At 36.3% G+C, this 24,034-nt stretch overlaps 2 protein-coding genes across 4 annotated transcripts in view; one reads left to right on the top strand and one right to left on the bottom strand.

Annotated features, from left to right (window-relative positions):
* Positions 1-10,657, top strand: part of LOC134535000 (zinc finger MYND domain-containing protein 11-like) — a 48,753-nt gene extending 38,096 nt beyond the window's left edge. For all 3 annotated transcript variants that reach the window (XM_063373806.1, XM_063373805.1, XM_063373807.1), the window contains one exon: positions 3,580-10,657. The gene's annotated coding sequence lies outside the window, so the exon portion shown is untranslated. The remainder of the gene's footprint in view (positions 1-3,579) is intronic.
* A 6,736-nt stretch (positions 10,658-17,393) lies between these two features.
* LOC134535002 (phosphoethanolamine/phosphocholine phosphatase-like) lies at positions 17,394-23,804 on the bottom strand. Its single transcript, XM_063373809.1, has 2 exons — positions 23,690-23,804; positions 17,394-21,132 (listed from the first exon to the last, which is right to left on the bottom strand). The coding sequence occupies exon 2, from the start codon at positions 21,130-21,132 to the stop codon at positions 20,401-20,403; it is 732 nt and encodes a 243-aa protein (XP_063229879.1). The 5' UTR covers positions 23,690-23,804; the 3' UTR covers positions 17,394-20,400.
* Between the last annotated feature and the right edge of the window lie 230 nt (positions 23,805-24,034).

Genomic DNA, 24,034 nt, shown 5'->3' with positions numbered 1-24,034 from the left:
ACATACATTTTGGTACAAACTTCAAGCCAAATAAAAAAACCTTTTATTAATTTAGTATATTAAAGGATTACTTTTTTGTAATTTGATTTAAGTTGTTTTAAAAATGCTTATTAATTTCAAGACTTAAGTTGTGTTTCTGTGCTTAATGGTGTATTAATTTGCATTTCAGTTTTTCAGCGTGTATTGATACAGTAGAATCCCGCTGATGCGACCCCTCACGGTTTCCGGAAAAAAGGACTTATAAACGGAATGGTCGCAATAGAGAATTCGGAGTGTCACCGCATCGTCGGATACATGCACATGAATGCCGCTCGGGCAGTGTCTAGCCGAGCTCGGCGCGTCCACTATCGCACGAAAAGCCGTCTCAGCTGTCATGTTATCTTAACCCGCCGGCACGAAAAGCCGCTGTGGTAGCTTCTGAGAGAGCGTAAGAAACTCGTCCGGCCAGGCTGGCGGTAGCGGCGGCTTGACGTCATACGTGACGTGACGCGACGCTTACCTCTCCCATCCCCTGCTAATTCTTCAAGGCTGATCCCTCCTAGAGCCACAAACCATGTAATATCACCCCCCCCCCCCCCCACCTTTTTTTTTTCAACTAACATTTCAACACATTCCCTCAGTTATTTCAACCTTCTGCGTGAGAAACTGTCAGCATCCTCCTCCCCTCCCACACCGTGTGCGGCAAAAGCCAGGTTGTATAGTCCATTCTTGGTAAAATAAATATTTTTATGGGCTTATACGACTGTCCTTCGCCGTTAATAAATACTTTATAAGTTATTATGATACAATATGTTTACTAGTCACACAGCAGTTTCTGCTGAAAAATCACTAATACCTTGAATTTTATTGAATAGAAAAATTTAGCAGGGCCGTAAATATATTTATTTTACTGCACAGTTACTTTTACATTAGCATTCCAACGTGTTTTTTTCTTCTTCTTTTTTTTACTCTGTGAAGGGACGTGGAAAAGATAATTGCTTGAGCTGTCAAAATAAACATCGCTGACGGCAAAGGCGGGAGCGCATCCTGTCGGTCTGTCGCTGTGATTATCTACTTCAAAAACATGTCACTGCATTTCAGGATAGCATTGTTCTTATATCTTTTGTTTATAGCCGAATGTTTTCTACCTGATTCACACAAGTTCCTTCGCCACGTTTTGAAGGAAAATAACAACTAGCCAGCTAGCATAGTCGAACTCGCGTGACGCTAATTCACGTAGCGCGAGTATTTATCGGAACCCATTGTTCGGGCTATGCGAGTCCGAAGTGTATAGCATAATACCACGCATTTTTTTTTTGTTTATCTGCGCATGTGCGAAGTCAGCGATGTTATAGAAAAATAGCCGAGAACCAAACACCTGGCAACGTCGTTAACACAGTGAACACAGCTTTGTGTGGGCAGTGACACCTGAGATGCAGCTGGCAAGATCACACTAACCAGTCGCAAGATAAAGGCACGGGACCGGGATGGCAATAGACGCGCGCGTAGATGCTATCAGGTGATGCGCGCAGATTACCAGTATTGGCTAGCGTGGACAGTCTAGAGGGGTGGTATCTATTTTTAGCAATCTTTTGTATGCCTGCCTGCTTACAGTACAGCTCTCGCCAAGATAAACGTGAACACATAGCGCCCAACAAAGTGTAACAGACTTGTTTTTCAGCCGATTTGACTCAAATTTTCGACTTTCTCTGCTCAAATTTTTCACTGTTTCTCAAAAAACGGTCGTATAAACGGAATGGACGCATCAGAGGGGGTTCGCATTGGCGGGATTCTACTGTATGCTCTTTGGTGTTATTTTGGTGTAGTCGCAATTCACCAATAATCTTTTCCCTGCTTACTGAGTATCTGAAAGAAATTAATCTGTTCTAAGAGCCTACAATAAAAATTTTTTTATGTTGCCAGCATGTTTTTGTTGGTCGTGACCTGTTGAAAATTTTTCGCTAATTAAAGCGAATGGAAACTCTGTAGAGTACCTCACATATTGCATTTGGAGGAATTGAATTAGTAAAGTCTGAAGTCCTTGTGATGTATGTACAAAACAATTATGCTTTTAATGGCTAACCTCATCTATGTGTTATTACTACATGTTTACATAATATAAGTACATATTTTACCATTTATGTTTTATAATGTACTGAAAATCTCTGGCAATAGGAGATGTAATACAGAAACAGTGATACATATTTATCTGCCACCTGCCAGATATTTATCAACAAAGCAATAAAGCTTAGATATTCAACTTGACCATGGAATCACATCTACTGCTTATTTGTTCATATCATATATACTTAGCTATAAAAAAATTTATCAAAGACTGGTAATGGTTGGGTCTCAAAATTTATGTCAAGTAGTATAATATGCATTTTAAAAGCCATATAGTAGTACTATGACAAGCAGATACTCATTTTACATTATTAAGAACAGTGTAGGTACTTAACTTCATGTTTAGTTACAGTGGAACCTTGCAGTTACTAGTACATCATACTGTATATTGCGAGAGGCTTGACATTACGAGTGTTTTGAAATGCATTGGCAGTTTTACTGTACTTACAGTATTTACTAAAGCTTTCCTGGTGCCACTTTCATCAGTTTAAAAGCTGCAATAAATAAAATAAACATGGGTGCATGGCTGCCGTGTGCATTGTAAATGAAACTTCACAGATAAGAGAGCTAACAAATTTTTAGGGTACTCTAGTATTTGAAACATGTGTAAACATGCATTGTAAGTAGACCGTAGTTTACTAGTGTCTGTCCATGTCTTCAGTGGAATCTAAGAATAAATTAATGGGTTCATGACAGCTAAAATATGATGCAATTGTCCATACAAATTATCACAATTCTAATGCTAACTTCAGATCCAACCTCAGAGTTGAGAGTTTAAAGTTGCAAATTACGAGTTGCGAAAGCATGCAAAAGAAAGTAAACGTTTACAAAAATATTGAAAAGTAAACTGAATCATTTGCTGCTGCTGCTGCCATTTGTAAACAGCTGTAAAGATGTTTCAATTCAAAACTTTTTTTTTTTTTAACCTGCACCATCAAGCAATATTATTTACAAACTTTACACATGTTAACTTCTTTACCTACTCACTTCCGTTACCCTACGATGCTGATATTACTCTACCAGCTGTGTAAAAGTTTCACTTGAAAAAGCCGTCTTTCACAAAGCAGACATGTGAGATGCAGGAACCAGAGAGGGTGGAAGACAGGGATAGGGAGGGGCTGCCTTAGTGGCCAATGGGAGGGAACCTGCCACGACCACATGACTTTCCCGTCATCAATGACTTTTCCCCCCACTTCTTTCCAAATTGTTATCCTTTCTCGTCTTGTCACACCCATGTCCGGTTCAGGAGGTAAACAATAGTGTTCAAGACTGGCACAAGTGAGTAATTTAGAGCAGTTTATACACGGTGTGTGTTGTTTTTAATGCAGCAGCGAGTGATGCAAGTAACGCAGTTCAAGCCATAGTCACTACAGAATCTGCCATTGTCACTTCTCGTAGTTGCCAAGTTCCACTGTGTGCTTTAATTTAGTAACACGTTCTGGATACACTAAAATTTTATGGATGCAAATGTTGCAGGACACATGCATGCAGTAGCAGCCTCTTAAGAGCACTTGAAGGGATCAAGATCATCAATTTGATGTTTTTATTTTTGTTGACACAAGAAGAAGTCTTACCACACTCCAGCTTGCTTTGTACGTGAAGCATGTGTGAAGATGAACATTCAGAAGTGGAAACATTTTGACTCCAGAGCAATAAATAGGGGAAGAGAGAGCTTCATAAAACATCAAACTGGATGTAGTGTATGGTGTGTTCTCGTAGCGTGAGGATCCGCCTACATTATCAGGATTTATTTTTTACAAAAACCATTAATTTGCAATGAAATAATGCTGTGTGTATTGGAATTTTTTTTGGTGCGGTTATGGTTAAAGCTTATTGTTTCCTCAGTGTGTCCACATTCTGAAAAGTTAGGGAAAGGTCGGGGAATTAACTTGAAATCCTCGCAAAGTCATGGAAAAAACCCAGTGACAGTAATTTGAGAGCAAAATGTCATACTCTAGTCTGCCATCACCCAGACTTGAAGGGTTTTTTTCTTCTTTTTTTTTTCAGATGGTGTTCGTTATCGAGTCTCGCACAATATTAAATTATATATACAAGGTTCAGTTTCAAATAAAGAAAATGTAGGGAACTGGGTGAGGATGGTGGAGACTGAATTTTCTTTATTTTGTGTAGAAAATTGAAAGAAAAAATATATGTAATTTATCTTTAAAAACATATACATAGTAAAATTTGAATTTTTGGTCAGGGAAAGACGAAATTTTATTAAAGATTTACGTGGACACCCTGTTCATCATGTTGAAGACTTAAATACTTGACAGAACTTTTCTTAGCCCAAGATGTTTGTGTTTCCAAACTTAAATATCATGTACATTTATTTTAGAATTTTGTTGCAGTGTTATGTTAATAGTACATAGTATGTAAGCAACTCTGTCTCCCCCTCTCCTTCTCTGTACTTGTGATTGTATCGCTATGTTTCCTGTTGAGTTTATGTTAGTTATGTTCCTGCTGCATCCTGTGTTACTAAACTGGTCGGATGTGTCCGTAATGATTTCAGACCATCCCGCTACGTAGTTCAAATGGTTTTTATAAGTCACTGTGTTCGGTGGTCTCTTCACCTGTGTGGTCTTTCTGTACGTGACTGTGCAGGGTAAACCCCAATTACACCACATGTTGTTTAAGGGTCAAGTGACACTATTGACTGTGCACACACAAGAAATGTAGAGAGAGTCTTAGCTCCTTGAAATCAAATATTACTGGTATGTAATTTCAAATTAAAGATAAAGGGAAAGGCAGGTAAGAGAAAAAAAACTGAAATTAAATTGCATCCTGATAACCTTTTATAAGTTTCACTGGACTTCCAATTGGTTCAAATGTTTCAAAGGTTAATTTCAGAAGTGCTCAAACTTCAAATGGCAAAACACTGTACAATCATCGCAGGACATTTAGTGCTATATTTTGCTAGCATTATTACAGAATGTTCTTAAACTGTTTTATATAAATGTATGTATATACTAAGTAGCCATGTTGTATGCATTCTCGGACTGAAGCAAGTATTTTATAAAGCTGCATTTATTGTGTACACTTGTCATTCCATATCAGGATATTTATGTAAAACTGTTTGTTGGTTTTTTATTATTGTTATTATTTAGGCCAAGACAAAAGACAACAGCGTATAGAAAATGTTCTTTGTATTCAGCAAAACATGTTTGAAGTGCAAGTCACCGGTTGATTCCGTCTCATCATTGCATCGTGACTGTGCACACATGAATCAGTTTTTTGTTTTTTCCAATGTCAGTGCTGGCAGACATGAGTGGCCCAGTGGGCATCCCGCGTGAACGTCAACCAATGGAAAGAGACTAAACTTACAGTGTGCCCAGAGAATTTCATGAAATACCACTGGCCCTAATCATTGCATCATCATCATCATCATGTTCAATCTCTGCAAAACACGCAACACACGCTTGTTGTACAGTGCAGTAACTATTGTGCACACTAGTAAACATTTGTACGTCTTAGCTTTCTCTCATAATCGTTTAGACTTTTTTGCTTCAGTTTTTTTATTCTTCTAAATCAATCCAGGTTATCAGGGGATCTAAGTCAAAAGTAAGCCTTTAGCCATTAATTGACTGGTAAAATATCACATCTTATTTTTCTAATATACATATTTTGATGATAACATTTTACTTACACTTTTTTTTAAACATGCGCACATACTGTCTTTTTTTTGTTTTGTAAGTTTTTTTTCTATATTTTTACTTTTAAATTTTGTAAAGATTAGTAGTACTGTGTTGGTGTGTTGTAGTTTTGAGTTCATGTATTTATAGTAAATATTTATATTTTATAGCATTAAAATTTACGAAAAGAAATTTTTCTCACTAGTGGTTTGTATTGTACGTTCATTGAAAATTAAATTTAGAATTTTTAGTCACTTTAGTTTTGTATAGTTGTTGGAAATGATTGTGATGAGCTTAAAAAATTTGTGTCGGGAGTGCAGACCTTATCATTACCGTGACTCATAGGCAGTTACATTTTTGAAATGGGGTTGCTACTCTTAAGGAAAAATGGGAAACCTACCTAGCTTTTCTAAGGATCATCAGGTAATTTTTATGGCATAAAAAATAAGTGGTTGTTAAAATGACTACTGATATTGTGAATAGCAACGGCATTAGGTTTTGGTAACTTTATTTTAGGGGTTATAAAAATTTTCTGTTTGCATAGAAATGTGCCTATATACTATGGTAATATAGAACATCTCACACTTATTTTGCAGTATAAAGTAATTGGCACAGTTTCCAGATTGATGTTGCCTGATGACATAGAGTATATAAGCTTTGCAAATTAACTTATGCATAAATATGGCTTATTTACATTATAAATTTTAATTTTTTCGGTTATTGTAGACAGTGTAGTGTTAAGTGTTAATATTTATAGTGTTACACATTAACTGATTCACCTCTAAAAAATAACATTTAATCTCAAATAAGAATCGAAACTGTGAAAATATGTATTAGTTATTCTTTAATTTTCAGTTATATTTTTGCAGATCTCTCTAATTGTGCTTATAGTTAAATGAAAAAGCATTTTTGCTGCTGAAGCTTCCTTCGTTGCTTTAGGCCGGATTTATAAACTACGCAACAAACCAACCCAAGAAAATCACTGCTGTTTACAAAACCATGGAAGTTCGAAAGATGTCACGAACCCTACAAACTGATTTTGTAAAACATTAAAAAACTAATTTACTCTCCAGATTTCTTATTATAATTAATTTTAACGTGGAAACATATTTAATTTCTGATAATTTATATATTTAACAGATAATATATTTAACAGTTCTTTTGTTTCATGGTGCAAACATTTAACTAGTAAAATCATTATGTATATAATGTATGGAAAAAAAAAATACACTAAATAAAAAATAATATAAGAGGTAAATACTTAATGTCATCATCACATGATGCTTTTTTGAATTACAACCCGAAAATGTTCAATTCCTTTGGAATTATTTCGTACAGCATACCATGTTTCCAGAAAAATTTCTAAAGTGATTCCTGAGCCTATTGAATTATGTAATTTTTCTGTATCTTTGCATAAATGTTTCTGAAACTTTTGTGCTCTATGGGTTTAGGCTATCTGGCAACATAGCAAGCCGAAACAAGTACAACGCTAATGGCAAAAAAAAAAAAAAAATAGTAAATGCCTATTTTCCTGCACATTGCAAAGTAAGAAGCTTTATAAACAATGAAAACTTATGTTGTGTTGTATAACATATGTATGTGCATGTGCAGTCACACATATTAACAGCATAAGTTGCTGACGTAAAAAATAATGTAAGTTATGGCAGTACCTCTTTGTAAGTCATGCCATGCTTAATGAACACATGTTATTTTTGTAACTTTCATGACCAGATATGTCAAAATGCATATAACAAATGTTTTAAGTTTGACAGATGGGCAGTACAGTATTCTTTGCAAAGAGCTTTTGTGGTAAGGACATTTGATCTACTAAAATTATATAAGCCATGATGGCTTTTATGACGTTTCAGATGACAATTTAAAGATTTCATTACAATTAAGAGATGTTAAATCTGAGAATGATGTGAGTGGTGGTCAAACAAAATCTCTTTTAAATAACCAAATTGAGTTAAATAATTCATATAGTCTTTTAAAAGAAAAATTGTTTAAAAATGTATACTTCCCCCACCCCTCTCTGATTGCCTTGCAAAGGTTACGGCATTAAAATCTGCTGAAGTAAAGTCATTGCATGGTTTTTTCTGTATCAGAGATAATTAGTTCATTATAAGTAAATTTAATACAAGTTGCCAGTTTTTCCCCCCAGTGTTGCAGTGTTATCGGAACAGGAAATGTCTTGCAATATGGCTATTTTGCCAGATGTGCGTTAGGGATCTGCGAGTACTTGAAAAGTATTCTGTATTCATGAATAATTATATATTTGATTAATTTTTATTTTCAATTTATTTGTTTCCAACACCATGTTGAACACATTCACAAAAAAAATTATTGAAAAACCAGTTGTAACATGTTTCAGGCTAAGATGATGTATTGAAAAATTTATATTTGTGCTGCAACATTTTTCTCACATTTTATATTATTAATAATATTCTATTTTATGTATGTAACCAGATTAAAAAAAAAAAAACTTTAAAACTTAAATTTACTGGTTTAAAAAAATACATTGCCAGTTTGATTTAATTTTCTTTATTTTACACCTTTTTTATAATGGTTACATGTATATACTCTTTTTTTTAAAATTTTACTATAGTTTGGACTCCTGTGAAGTGTGAAAAAAATTTTACTATATATTAAAATTTGATTAGAAAAATAATTGATATTCGTGAATATTGTGATATTCAATTCGAAATTTGATTTGAATGAGAAAAACAGTATTCGCAGAAGCCTAGTGTGTGCTAATGTAATGAGTAAAGAACTGATGTATATATCTGAATTGTACGTAGTTACAACTTACATGTCTGGCAGTTTGTGCCAAATATACATGTATATATTATATTTTATTATTGTTACATTTAGCATAGGAGGCTACATAGAAGTAGTGTATTGAGTTGTGAAAGATAAAATGTAGCAGCAACATTTTGTTGGCTAGTGACTTTGTGATGGCAAGTACTTAAACTACAGCAGCCCTACCAAAGGAGCAGGTCGTATCAGGCAATTGTTCATGCGATTATGATTCTGCCTGTTGAAGGTAAACGTAAAAAGTACATTTGATGTCAAGTGCTAGATTGCCCATATTTTTAAACCTTATTTATTTATGACATGACTTTAAAATAAGTTTTGGAGTGCCGAAAGTTCAAAAGCATTAGTTGCATGCATTACAGTTTTGATTTAAATTTTGTCTTTTAAATATGGTTTTGGGCTTTTATTGTTTGTGAATAGGGATAGCTGATGCAGGTAATGTAAAAGAAAGCTCGCAAATTAAAATATTTCTAAAGTAATCATTTTAAAATATAGTTATATTTTTCTCAATTTTTAATCATATATTACTTAAATTTTCAGTAAAACTATGTTTTTAAATTTTTTTGTAATAATTTTCTAGAGTTATACTCAGTTTAATTGAATTATTTAGTTTATTGATAAGATAAGCATAGTGAAAAACCAAAATGATGTTCAAAATCACTACTATAAAAAAAACTTACATCTAAAATACTTTTATTTATTAAGTCATTTAGTTGCAAGCCTTCATCATAAAGTCTGTAATACTGTCATTTTCTGAAACTTAATGTCTTACTAGTTTTGGAAAACGTAGTAATTGAGATTTTGTGTGAAAGAATTTGCAATGGATACCTTAAGCTAAAAAATTTTATGAATATGATTATATTTTGTTAAAATTTCACAGCAGTAAAAACATGTTTTATGTATGTTGTTTTTCCTTAGATACAACTTGAATAAAACACACTCATTCACAATGGTACCTTTGTGCACCTTTCCAGATTTAGTGATTACTCAAATGATCACATTCCTGCATTGGTAGTTTGCCCAATGCTATTAAGAACATGAAGTTATTTTGTATTATGAAACACTCCATTTGTGGGTCGTGCATTAGTACCAAGTAAACTGGACATAGCTCATGCCATGCAATATTACCTTACCTTGGTCTGTATTATAGTTCCAGCTGTTATAGGTCAACCGCATGAAGGTGATACATTCTCGAGGTTCTCAATAAAGTCTTCTGATAGGTTGTGCAGTTTTCTTTTCTGAAATGACTTGTCCTTGTTTATTTCATGTCTGGATTTTTTTTTTTAAGTTTTATGTATATTAGGCTTGCTTGTGCATTCACGCTGTGATCTGTGGACTAGATCAGTGGTGAACAACTAGTGCCCCAGTATTTAAGCCCATCCAACCACAACTACTGTACTGCTAAATAAATAAAAATCAGATATGGTTTCTAAATTATTGGTCATAGTTAATGAGATTGGTAGGTCACTAACATTTGATATATTGATCTTTTGACCTTGTGATGTCTTTTGTTGATTTTACATGTTTAATTGAAGGCGGTGTATTGTACAGTCTCAAACTGTTTTTGCAGGCATTGCCAGCTATGCAGTTGCAACTAGTCAGGTCGGTACTTGCTTTCGAGTTGCTGCTGCTGTTTTATCTTTCACCGACTCACTTTCTGCCCCAGTTAGTTTGTTTCCAGAGTTTGTTGTCAAACGTTGTAGAAACTAGGCCGTAATGTTAAGTTTCCATGTGTTCAAGCCCCAAATGGCTGTTGTTTCTTTGTGTTTGTAACCTTGATCTAATTGAATGTTGATAGACGTAACTTCTTTGGTTCTGTCATGTATTGACAGATTCTCATTAAATTTATTTCCATTGCAGCATTTGAAGGATGCTTTGTAATTTTTATTTTGTAACATTTTGTTTGCTAAAGAGTACCATGGTTGCATTTAATGGCAAGAAGGGATTATTTATGTGGTTTAAGTTATTTCCTTCCTGACAGATTAGTGTAGCCAGTAATTTTGTTACATAGTTTAAAAAAAAAAAAGAATACCAAGTTGTATAAAAACTGTACCACTCTCGAGTGCAATTTTGTAATTATGTTTGTATTAAAGAAGTATTCAAGTGAATTGTAAGTTTCTTTTGTTAATTAATATCAAAAATGTGTACCTCAATGAAATGCCAAGAAAATACTTTATTTATATTATCTGCTTTGGATGTAATAGCACGAGATGGGAATATTCATTTTGTTTCCTTTTTCCCACCCATCTTAAAAAGTTACCATTTAGTTGGAAGCTAAACCTTGTCAAGTTTCAGTGCGTCTAAATAAAGATGCTCGTTGTTTGCTCAGTAAATTTACACATGGTTGGAAAATTGTAACAATTTTTTTTTTAAATATAATTTCTATAATGAACGCCAAATGACAACCTGACAACCAAATTTTGCCTACAAATCACTACAAAGTAGATGAGTACGAAGGAAAGCATCACTTCCAAATTGGTCATCTTGCAAAAACACATTCATGACTTCACAAAGGGTTACCAATAGACATGAGTGAATATGTGCAGCTACGTATTTGCGGGTTAGTTAACAAATTAGGGAATGTATGTACTTTCCAAAAAAAATTTTAATTGAGTTTAAAAAATTTTACCAGCACATTTTCACCTAAAAACACAGAATATAGGTGTAGTCAGTAGTAAAAAAGACAATGAGCTTTTGCTGCCTCAGTTTTGTGTATTGCTTATGAGCAGTGCAATCTCGCATCAGCTTTAGCATTAGAAGCTCATTTAGTTATGTTTCTTCTTGACTGTGGGAATAAACCCTCAATTTATGTATGTTTGCTACTGCTTGTGCCTGAGTCATAACCACAGCTGGTTCAACAACACTGTCTGAATCCTCTTCATTTTCATTTTGTGTAACGCTGCACGATACAATAATTTCTCTCTCTGTGATCGCGTTATAACCTCTGTCATTGTCAATTTGCAACCAATATTCTTCAGCATCGAAACAGCCATCAATATTTTTTAAAAATGTCTATAAAATCTTCTTCCAAACTTGTTTTTCCTTCTTCAGTCTTGTTTTCTGGTGAGAGAGAGACAGACACAGAGAGAGAGAGAGACACACAACTTTAACAAAGTTTCTCTTGCAACCTGGTCCCAAGCTTTCATAATCATATGAATAAGTCTTTGTGTTAAAATATTTCAGCATATCTACCACACCATGCTCTCCTTTGTCCTCTACCAGTCGACTTAGAATTTGCCTTTTGTACACTTTTTTATTTTCTAAAACTCCTTGGTCCATCGGTTGAACGCGACAAGTTACGTTAGATGGTAAAAAGTTCACTGAAATGTCATCTTTAACTAGTTCATTGACAGACGGATGCCTAGGTGCGTTGTTCATTAGCAAAACTGCTGTGTTGGGAAGGCCACAGTTCTTCAAATACATTTTTTTACTACTGGCAGAAAATTCTTTAAAAATCATTGTTTGAAAATGTCACTAAACCATCCAAGCACTTTCTTTTCTGTGAGCTGTAACGATAGGCAATGAGTCTCGTTTCACATGTTTTGATTCACTGGGGTTTTTAGACTATCTTATAAGGAGAGGGATTTTGTGTTTTCCTGGCGCCCTACTTACTGCAAGCTTTTATGGCGAGGCTGTATTTTCTTTTTTTAATACCCTTACACTGAATCTAATTTTGAGGATAGCGTTTTACTCGACAACATCCGGTAAAATAAACTGGATTCATTGACATTGTAAACTTGATCTGCAGTCAGTTCTTTCTTAATAAAGTCTTCAAGCTCTTTTTTAAATTTTTCAGCCCCTTCAAAATCACCTGACAGGCTTTCTCCAGTGATTGTAAGTTGACACACTCCAAGTAATTTTTTTTGTCTGTCCAACTAAAACTCTGGTCTCCACGGGGCAACCGTTTATTCAAAACTCAATGCTTTCTGTTGGATATTGGGTCCATAAATTGGCTAAACATGTTCTCTTTCAGCATAAAACCAGACAAACAATGCTTCATCCAGAGTTTCTAATTTAGCAGTTTTTGTTTTACACCAATTATCAAAACAGTCCTTAGAAATCATTTTGAAACAAAGGTCTTCAATGTGTTTTCTGTTCTTTTTTTCCAATCAGATACGGCCAATGTTCCTACTCCAAATTCAGCAGAAATGTTTTTCAACTGTTCTCCCTAATCAGTTCTTGTCAGTGCTTCCAACCTTTTTTCCATAGTCGCAAAATGTTTTTATGTTTCTTCACCATCGCGAACAACGCACTAACGAAACTGTACCTCGACAGTGACACTATCGAGGTTGCAACTCAACTGAGGAATGTTGTCTCTAGGTCAGTGTCAAGTGCTAGGTGGAAGGAGAGGGTAGAGTCGCCTGTTTTCTGCCTAGCAACAGCAGGTGGGGTGAGTGCGATGAATATTGTCCGCTGGCAAGTACCTGCTGAAAACAGTGATTAATCATCTCTAAAACAATTCTTGATGTACTGACATCATTTTTTTCTTCTTTCCAAAACTGGTCAGAGTTATCTGGACGTCCTGGTTAAAGAGATCAGAGTTAACAGGGTTCTACTGTACCCATGAACGATGGAGAAAGGTAATAGAAAAAACAAACACATTTGTGCTGACTGGCTAAAGAGTGACAGAACTCACATTGTGTGCACGCTGCATTATTATAATTATTACATCATAAATGAGATTTAGGAGGACCAAGTTGTTAGCAATGCTGCCTGGTGTTAACCTGACATGCAACTCTGCTTGTTTGCTTTGCTTCAAATGTTGATTCAAGCATACTCATCCCAGCTGTTTTTGATGTGACTTCCACAAAAAATTACTTTAATTGCCCATCTATCTTGTAAATAATTTGGATATCCAGAATGTTTATAAATAACAAGCATGTGATTACTATAAAAAAAAGTTGTAATAATTTTTTTTTAAATTTAAGCACCATTACAGGGATGATAGATCATTTACCTCAGAGCAGGCACAAAAATATTGACTGAGAAACATTCTATGCAAATATCACGGTCTCAGATAATTTTATTCAATATAAGGCTATCTTACATACAGAGGGATTACCTCCCTCCCCCCACCAATCCTAAAAACTATCATTCCAATCAATGAAATAAAATAAATTGAAAGCATAATAGTGGGTAAAGTGGTTTTATCCCCCCAACCCCCGTACACACAAATTAAATTCTACAAATGCTCCTGTACAGCTTATGTACAAAATTAGATATTTGCATTCTGAAACAATTTGCATTAAATTTCAAATGTCAATATACAATCTGATTTTATTTTTGCAATGACAAAAGCAGTATTTGCACTTAGAGAGTTACATATCCTCGTAATGCACCCAGACTAGAATCAGATGGGTAGCAGAAACGGCACAGAATCATATACTTGACTGTGTAATAATAAATGTTGATTCTGGTTACCATGTTTGACAAGTTAAAAATTTTGTAAAACCATGTTTAAAGATATCATAACTTTTGCACTATAGTTTTCTTAAGGTAACAAAAGGTAAATAATGCTCTGTAATTACAAATTTTTTTTAATAATTCTAGGTTTATTTACTGCACTTTTAAGTTTTCAAACAAAATTTACAGCTAGCAGACACAAACTCACCTGTGTTTTTGCACTCTTTCACTTGCCTTTTGCTTCTAATTGTTTACTATCAGTCTTTCGATACCTGCAACAGGCCAATGTTACACCTTCACCCATTGCCACATGATATACATTCGCACCAAACTTAATGCACACTGTCGTATTTCACTGAACCAATTCTGAGTAGTTGAGTGCTGTTCACCATTTCTCCACAGTCGTACATTCTTGTATCCTGTAGATGTCTGGAGTTTCAGACTTTTCCCCACAGTGAAACTGCTTGAATCCTGCAAAGAAGATTACATTCTCATCTTAAGAATGTCAAAACCCTTTTGTGTCCTAAAAATCAAACTTGGGTGCTGCTGCTTCTTTTTCACATGCACCTATAACTAAAATTTCCCTTATCCTCTTCCCAAACAAAATCTTCACTTGTTTATCTTAACTTTTCAGAGGGAACACGAGACAACGTAACAAGTTTTACGTGTAAACATCGTAGCTCGCAGTATATTTTGTGAAAATGAAACGGACGTCGATGAACGGAAATGTGACACAAAGATGGCTGGCCCACGTGTAGCAACATAAACCCATACTTGGTAAGTTTTGTAAAATTGAGGGTACATACTAAACGTATTGTTGTGCCAAATTAAACTTTACGATTGTGAAACTACCACGGAATATAACTGGTAAACTAAAATGGTCATGGTAAAAAGTAATCCCAAGTTAGGAAAATGGCATTACACTGTTGATAATACAGTCTCTTCACTAAACCCAAATTGTCCCGCAGCTTAGTGGTAGAACATGCACTTGTTAACCTGAAAGGACAGGATTCAGATCTCACAACTGGGAATTTTTTTAATAACATAATGCAGTAATATATAAAAATAATATTGTATCTACTCAATAAGGTGAAGATTTGTTTGTAGGAAGCATTTGCAGACTGATTTCAGTCATTTAAGTAAAAATAAATTAACAAACACATACTTAGCATTATGTTTCAGGTTAATATTTTAGTAATGCCATAAGTAGGTATAACTTCTAACGTGTGCAGAATATTTATAGAATTAACGTTTTAATAAATTTTAACAATATGGGCAGTATTTTAATAAAATTTCTTGTCTAAAATCAAGTACAAAGCTGGGAATGCAACTTGAAGAATTTTTCTATTTTTTTTTTTAACTTTCACAATTTAAAGCTATATTAGGGTTACTAGTAATTTATATTATAAATAGTTTATCTAAATAACACGGTAAGGCATAAACAAAACATTTTGAAGCTATTTTCGTACTGCTAAGTGTCCAAAGCAGCCATAAACTGAAATAATCTGTAAAGAAAGCTGTGACTAAAAATTTTTAATACCCAAAATAACAGGATTAATCCAGACTAACAAAACCCCAATATATCAGCCCAAAGAGGACTAAGGGAGCACAGCGAAGTATCACCAATTCCTTCTGACAAAATAGCAGATAATTAAATTTATAATCTTAGCAATATTGTATACTTACTTACCTTTCTTTTGTATCCCATTAAAACTATTGTTTTCGCTTTCTCAAAAAATATAAATACTTGCAAGTATGAAGTATCCAAGAGTTTTGCATGGTTTTCTGCACAAGGACGAAATGTTAACCAGTCGAGCAAGCAGGCTGCAGCAAAAAAAAATTGATGCGCAAACTCCCCAATTATTAGACATCGTGAAATGAAACATGTGTAATAATTAAATTACTTTTTCAATCGGGTAGTACCGAGCTAGGTGGCCCAATGCAAAAATGTTGGAAACAAATTTGGGAGAACATGCTTTTGAACCATCGTGACTTTAAGTTTTGTGAAATCACTCCAGGAAAACACTATTGTACAGATTTGTATTCATTGTCGACAAACATTTCACCGATTTATATTCATTGTCGACGAACATTTCACCGACTTGTATTCATTGCTGACAAAAATTTCACCCATTTTTATTAATTATTGACAACATTTCACCAATTTGTATTCATTGTTGACAAAACATATAATTTAATAAATAAATGGCTGGTGAACTAACTACAGTGAAGTCTTTAATACGGCACTTTCAGAACCATGGCCATGTGAAATTAGTGATTTTGTCAGATCATGGAACATTAGTATAGTTTTAACTGGAATATCAAAAGCGAACTATGACTTGCTAGAAAACTGGAACCACATTGCTGAAAGGAAATCAACAGAAACGATAAACTCTAGAGGGGATGAAAAATGCCAGCAGAGCAGAAATGCAACCTGGTGGCCAAGATAAACAGCCAGAATTCACCTGAAGAAAAATCTGAACGCAAGCGGCTCATTGGTGCTGTCCTACGGAATGTGACAAACCACAGACTGCTGGACTTAACACCTTTCACTGTAATTACGTAAAATCATAGCTAAGAAGAAACAATCCTTAAATATCTAGCAAGTTAGCACCCAAGCCTGGATGAAGGTATCTACAATCAAAACACTAGCATCAATAAGAGTGATGGAAGCACTGGTTTGTCGACTAGTTTAACCCTTTCATTCCGTTTGTCCACTGAAGTGAACAATTTACATCTCAATGATCAATGGAGTCCATCAAACCTTGAATGTGTGGGTTAAGCTTTACCTATATTCTAGTGGACTATGAAATAATTATTTTACTTTTATTAATTATAAAATAATTATTCATTAATATTATAATCATAGCGTTAAGATTATTACCACACAAAAATTCCAAAAAAAATAGTTTAGTTACAATTTAAAAAAAATTAAAATGTATATATTAGGAACTGACAAAGTGTAGCTGGAAGGGTTAAAGTAAGACCTTTGACTTCCATCAGTTGACCAGAAACAAAACTACACGCAGTGAACATTTCGGCTCCTACCACAACTGTAGGCCTACCATGCAGCTGGCAGGTAAGTAGCGAGGTGCGCGGGTGGAAAGGAAATCATACATTGCTACCAAGATGATTTAATTTTTTCCAAGGTCAGAACTAGCAAGCCTCTTGAAGATGCCTAACTACCATCACCCCCCTCCTAACGCTAACCAATCCTTCCTCACCCAAGGTCCGCCAGCAGAGCCCAGACTCGATGTTGCTCGAGATGGAAAAGCTACCCCAAGGACAGACACCACCAGCTATTAAACCCCTTCAATGAGGCGATTTCAGGCCTTAAGTTATCGAGAAGTAACACAGGGAAAGAATTGTGTAGTGGTGCCTTACTGATGATGGCTTACACCTCCCATTTTGTGAACAGCCAATGAGAGCGCAACAACCACATAATCAGGGAACCCTTTATTGACAACGAACTACATGCCACAGCACGAGAACAATCACATTCCATATGTCAGCTTAATGGTAATCAATGATTTACTGCTTTTTGAAGCACCATTTGTTGTCTGTCTAAGACACTAAGAGCATTTTATAAAAAAAAAAGCTGTTGTGGCAAATGTTTCTGTATCCCCATACTGCTAGATGTCTCGCCCAAAGAAAAGTTAGATTTTAGGTTTTAATATGAGCAATTGTTAATTTCCTTTGGATTTAGTGCTGAAGTTTAATTTCACTACCAGAGCTATAAATCTAGATAATCTGCTTACATATGATAATTTGCATTGAAGTTTATTATGAAGCTCAATATTGTACAATGACTATACTCACTAAAGTTAAGTCTAAAGAGCCAAATGTGGTGGCAAAAACACTAAAAAAAAAATGTTCATCTCAATTTTTTGGGCTTAGTTTATGGTTCTTGCATATTTAAATTTGGAATTTTTGAACTTAAACTTTTCCCTTGATGGGCTATTCTATTAAATCTCCAATTAATTGCACGCTGAAAAAATTCTGTTTTACCTCAAAAAATAAAATCTTGCTATCTGACTTAAAAAAAAAAACCTTTCAATAACTGCAGACATCTTAAAAAGAAACACATAATGGTATATTCCCTATTTTTCCCTCCCTTTTTGAGAAAAATACTAACCATTGTCAATTACTGCCAATTTATACTGCATTCTTAGCCACCAGTTTTTTTCAGACTTACTCAGAGAATGTGGAGAAATACATACCTCGCTCTCAAAAGTCTTCAACTTGTAGCATGTTGCTCCGCAGACAGCGCTATTTGGGATGCTAACTGTGTCATACTTCCATTACTGATATCTCCAGCAACAACTCAAACACAATTGTTGAAATTGTGTGCATGTGGAATTACATCATCTTGATTATTAAGCTAACTTGCTCAGAAGCTGTCTTGTTTATCTGCGACAATAGCATTATTTCTCGTGCTTTCTCGGGCACAATACCGCTTCATTTCATTCGTATCCAAACTCATCAGTATCAAGAAAATACACTACTGTTTAGTTACAGTCATCTTTAACTTCAAAAATAATGTTTTTTGAAGATAGCTGATAGAAGTTGCAGGTACGTTTGTGCTCCTCTTCGCTATGGTTTTGTAGAGTAGGGTTCCTCATATGTTTGCTCTGAATGGCCTATTTCATATTCACGCAATTTGCAAGTCGCTAACTATGCCTTAAAATAATTCAATTTTGCATTCCAAAATATTTGGAACAAAATAAACACTTAAACAGCTGCTTAAAAAATCAAAATTGTTGCTTAGCACATTGGCTAGTAATTTTGTTACTCAATTAGTTAAAAACTTTGACTGGAATCCATTGAACAAGGTACTGCTCACAAAAAATTACAGCATACTTAAAAAAAAAAAATGTTCCCCAAAAAATTTAATTCATCTTATAAAAGTAAATATAGCCTCAAAACTTGAAACCCATTAACACAAATCTGATAAGTTTCTTGCTACACATTTTTCCACCTATAAAATTTATTTAGCAATTTAAGATACTACACTTGATGAAAGCCTCAAATTTTGTAGCCTTATCCACTTATCACTAAGTAGAATGGCAGTTGAATTATTCAAATGCAAATACCAGACAATTTAAAACATCTTTGTAACTACGGATAATTGAACTTACACAAGCCGTCATAAAACAAACAGAGAAACAGTTATTTTTAAAACAAAGTTGAAGCAAATTAAATAATCAAATGCTCAGAGAACTTAATAAAGATTGGTTCTCGATAAAGTAATAGACCATTTAATAATAACAAAAAAACATTCAACACATGTATGAAGGCAAGTGATTGGACATACTCACAGATATAAAACACACACACATGAACAGACTGCTGCTTCGTTTCATGTCTATATGGAATATCTGCAAGTACCAGATATCGACAACATATCTGACATTTGTGTTATAACTGGCAGCTAAGTAGCTTTATATCCTTTTATCCCTACTAACATTTTGTATCACAATTTTCTCTACGAAATGCAAATTGAATAAATATGAAACTGCCATGTGAGCATGTAAGGAACATCCGAGGTTGGAGCAGGCTTCACGAAAGATAAAAAACTCCAAATCACACATCTGTACGAAATGTGAGTATATTCGAATAAAAAAGATGATCCCTGAAAAACAAAACATATTTGCAAGTTTTAATATTGATGTCATTAACGTACATATTCTATTAACAATTCAATCCGAAAAATTTTAATCCCTTCAAGTTTCTTATTTAAATCATTACATAAATTGTACCAATTAGAAAAGGCACACCATTTTGTTATAAAAAAAATTATAAAAGTCAGTTTAATTTCTCTACGAAGGAAATACATTTTTTCATGCTAAATCATTTAACTTAATTTAATAGAACTTGTATAACACAAGTCAAAATATACACAAAATTTGCAAGTACTGTCAGAATAAAGACAAAGTCTATTACCCAACAACATTAGACAATATAACACAAACTTGCTTACCTAATTATAGTTTATAAATATGATAAATACTTCTTCATTGTACAGTTCAAAGTGAAATCTGTGAAGACAAACTGTACTTTATGTAGTCATCTTCAGCAAAAAAAAAAAAAAAAAAAAAAAATACTATACTATGGGATAGAATTGTAGAGCTCAATGAATTTTGGAAAAAAAGACAAAACTCGAAGACCAAATATAAAAAATCCAAAACAGCAATCCAAAATCACTTCTGGAAAGTGGAATCGATCAGTCGGCAAACATTATCGGCGCCTAATGCAAGCACTACTGAAGAACATCGGAAATACTAGAATGTTTCAACCTAGAACGAGTGCAAATGTGCGGTAAGAAGAATGACTCCAGCTTCTCATTTTTGGCGCCAGCGACGCATTTCACTGCCTGTCGCGAGCGTGTCAAGACGTCTCAGAGAGACAAGAGCTCCAGAGGTCCTGGACCCAAGCCAGAGAGGAGAGATCAACTGCTGTCGACGTAGTCCGCCAGCACTCCGAGGATGTGCTTGCCGGAGCTCCACGGGTGGACGGAAGCCTTGATGGCCTGGCCGGCACCCTTCATGACCAGGTCGTGGAAGGCGAAGCCCTCGCGGGGGAACACCAGGTCGCCGGGCGAGAGGCGCAGCGCGGGGCACAGGTCGTTGGTGCCGTCCCCCACATACGCGATGCGCGAGAAGGTCGCGCCCTGCTCTGCACGCTCCCGCACGTACTCGTCCAGGACGAGGCCCTTGCAGAGGTTGGTCGTGCTGAGCGCGCACGAGTCCTGGCGGTGGTGGTCCTCGATGCAGAGGCAGCCGTCCGGGTCGTAGCGGGCGGGGTTGGTGAGGACGCGGGCGAACGCGTGCCGCAGGCCCGCGCCCTCCAGCCAGTCGTCGACGAGGACGGAGTTGGAGTCGGACAGGATCACCAGCTCGGCGCCGGCGCGGTGCAGGAAGCGCACGGCGTCCTCCATGTCGGGCACGGCCGGGAGGGCCTGCACCACGCGCCTGACGTGCTCCCGGGTGACGCCGGCGCGGTGCATGGCGCGGAACACGGCCCGCTCGTACGGCATGTAGCTGCGCGCCCGCGTGCAGCCGTCGTCCTGCTCCTTGGTCATCTTGCCTGTGTGCAGGGCCTCGTGCACCGTGAAGAAGGTGTCCTCGTCCACGATGGTGTGGTCGAAGTCGAACACTGCCAGGAGCTTGGGGCTGGACATCTGAAACCACAGCGACCCCAGAACATTGCAGACTTTGTGTGTGCGCAAGCAGTGTCCTCTCCACTACAGGAGAGTTTCTGCTAATCGAGGTTTCGTATTATCTGAGCAGACCTAAAGCCGACCTTTGTCTACCAGCAAAGACTGTTAGAAACATTTGCTTGGGAATCCAAAAAAAATTGATGATCTAACCGTTGTTGAAAGCCAAAAGAAAATTAACGTCAAAAATGCCATTTACTGGTTGGGCAAATCATAGTGTGACGTGAAAGAATCTACACTGATGAAAAGCCAACAAAACATAACCCCAAAAAAATTTTACCACTATAGTATCTGCATCTGCATTTTGTAATACCTTAGAGAAGTTGCATAAAACAGAGGGAAAGTAGTGTAAAAATCCAGAAATTTAGAAATTATTTACAGCGTGTAAGTAAAACGACTCACTGGTTGTGGCAACCTATTAAAAAGGCTTGTGTTTCCCTAACTATAAATAACTTAAAACACAAGCATTTTTTCCCCTTTAGATCAGTTTCATTCTATATGCAACGCTTCAATTTTTTTAATGTTATAGGGCATTTTACCTTCAAAGGTAAAATCATATGAATAAACAACTGGTGTAACATATTATATTGACGTCGACCGGGGCTACGCCCTCCCTAAGCCCGATGTGCCTCACGCCGTCGCCACCCCTCTCCTCCCACCACCACCCTCTATTTCAAACCTCCCGCCCCATGTGCAGGTGTGTGTGTGTGTGCGTGTGAGTGTGAGGCTGCCAACAAGAGGCGAGAGTAGAGTCTGTGCCACGACCCCTTTTATTTTATTATTCAATTTTTATGTTTACGTAATTGCTACCTGTTTTTTCTTTAATTAATATTCCCTAAGGATTATGTTTGCAGTGCTAGTTGGTTAGGATGGCGCAGCGCCCCACGCGGCAGGCAATGGAACTACCCGCAACCAGTTTGAACCATAATATTAATTAAAATAATTAACACTCAACATAAATAATTAAGTAAACCTTGTTATAATTTTATTATAGAATTTTAGTGTATTTGTTTTAGTTAAATAAGTGGTAATAAATAACAGGAGAGGCTAAAGGTAAATCCAGCGCTTTCCGGCCGCCATGCTGCCCTGGCCTCTTCAGTCGCTTCCGTTCGTCACCCGGGGTAGGATGCTTGGTGAGCACCACGCAACTTCATTTTTTTCTTAATCAACTGATCTTTTAACATACGCCGGACTTTTTATAATTCTTAAAACCTTTTTGTATCTGCGAGGCCTACTCCGAGTGGCGACTCGTTTTAATAAATATTTAAGTTCAATTCGAACATTTAATCACGAACCGCGTCCTAAACTCACAAGGCCAGGCCACGAGGTGACCTGGTCAGCCTGTAAACTGATTCTCTCCCGCCGTTGGCGTTATTAACAGTTTCATTGAGTGTATGTAGGTGTAACGCAATTGGAGACGTGTTGTAGCGTGGCTGAAATAAAAGGAGTACCTACGTCGAACTTGTGATTTTTAGTCGAGTGACCACGTGTCCCTGCTCCTGAACCTCGAGGCGTGTGGGACGCCTTAAGAGCCCACTGTAACGATATTGCGTGCTAAGGGAACCGGGCCTAGCCCTACACGGGTCACGTCACACCCTGAAGGGAGTCTCCGCCGGGTCCACGTGCCCACATCACGTGGTGGCGCCCACTCCGACATTTAATTTGTTCGTTCCCTTACCTCCCTGGTACGACAAGATATTAGTAACATACCACAACCTTTCATACTTGAAGCTATAACATGTGACAGGTTGAATTCAAAAAATAAATTTTATTTTTTCGAACTTTTAAACTGGCTAATAACAGTAATACAGGCAAATAAGTATATATATCCAAATTAATCTTAGTAGGTACTCAACAAGAACCAGCAAAATTAATTAAGGAGGAATGGGGGAAGGGGGGGGGGGAGAGATAAATGTACATAATAGACACGGAGCTGACTTCAGTCCAGTGGTCCATTCTACAAGATCCATGTTTTTTTTTCTGTACCTGAATTCAATTGAAGACTTTCAACTTTAAATTTTATCTGATGATCATTTATAAGTTTATTCTACATGCACTTGAAAGGTTTGTAAATTATACCTCATATGCGTACACCAATTTGTTTCCCATGAGTACATCCCCCTAATATACCAATGAATACCAACTTTACACCCAACTGTAAGGATTCAACAATAATTCGAGATTAGATAATGCTAAATTGCCTAATCACATTAAAAATTCAGAAGCTAATATGGATTTTAACACTGTACCTAACAAAGTAATTTTGTAACTTCTATTACATTTGAATGTGTTCAGATGCTTCTATTTTGTTTAAATCGATTATGATTTTGAATTCGTGCTAGATTCCAGAAAACATATTTGTAAGAATATGCACAAAAACATGCAGAAAGAGACAAAACATATGAGTTTCCACTCAACGTCATTAAAATGTTAAAAATACAAAACAAAGGAATCTCACGAGCCAGTACTTTATATAACAAGTAATTTGAATTAAATATTATGTGAAATTGTGTTCACAAACCTTGTTAATTACTGCCGTGCTTCGCTGCTCGAAGGAAAAGCTTCTGAACCTCGGCGGCTATCACCAAGCGCAGACTGCAGATTGCAGCTGACTTTTTCCCGCGCCGCCGTATATATACGTGCGCCATGCGGTTGTTTTTTGATGGCGCAACGGCCTGTGGAGGGGGAGGGAGAACGGATGGGACCTTATGCAAATAGGAGCGGTGGAGGGGGATGACGTCACGTGCGCACGCTCATGATACTCGTCATTCTCTTAGCACGCTTCACGCGACGAGTTGCACTTATCACTTCTCCCCCTTCCCCCTCACAATGATGTAAAGTCAGTATTTATCTGCACCAGGGTACG

Source organism: Bacillus rossius, chromosome 8 (genome assembly GCF_032445375.1).
Source record: "Bacillus rossius redtenbacheri isolate Brsri chromosome 8, Brsri_v3, whole genome shotgun sequence".
In the NCBI taxonomy this organism is placed as follows: Eukaryota; Metazoa; Arthropoda; class Insecta; order Phasmatodea; family Bacillidae; genus Bacillus; species Bacillus rossius.
The sequence above is the reverse complement of the archived record's forward strand: the minus strand, read 5'-3'. Positions and strand labels throughout refer to the sequence as shown.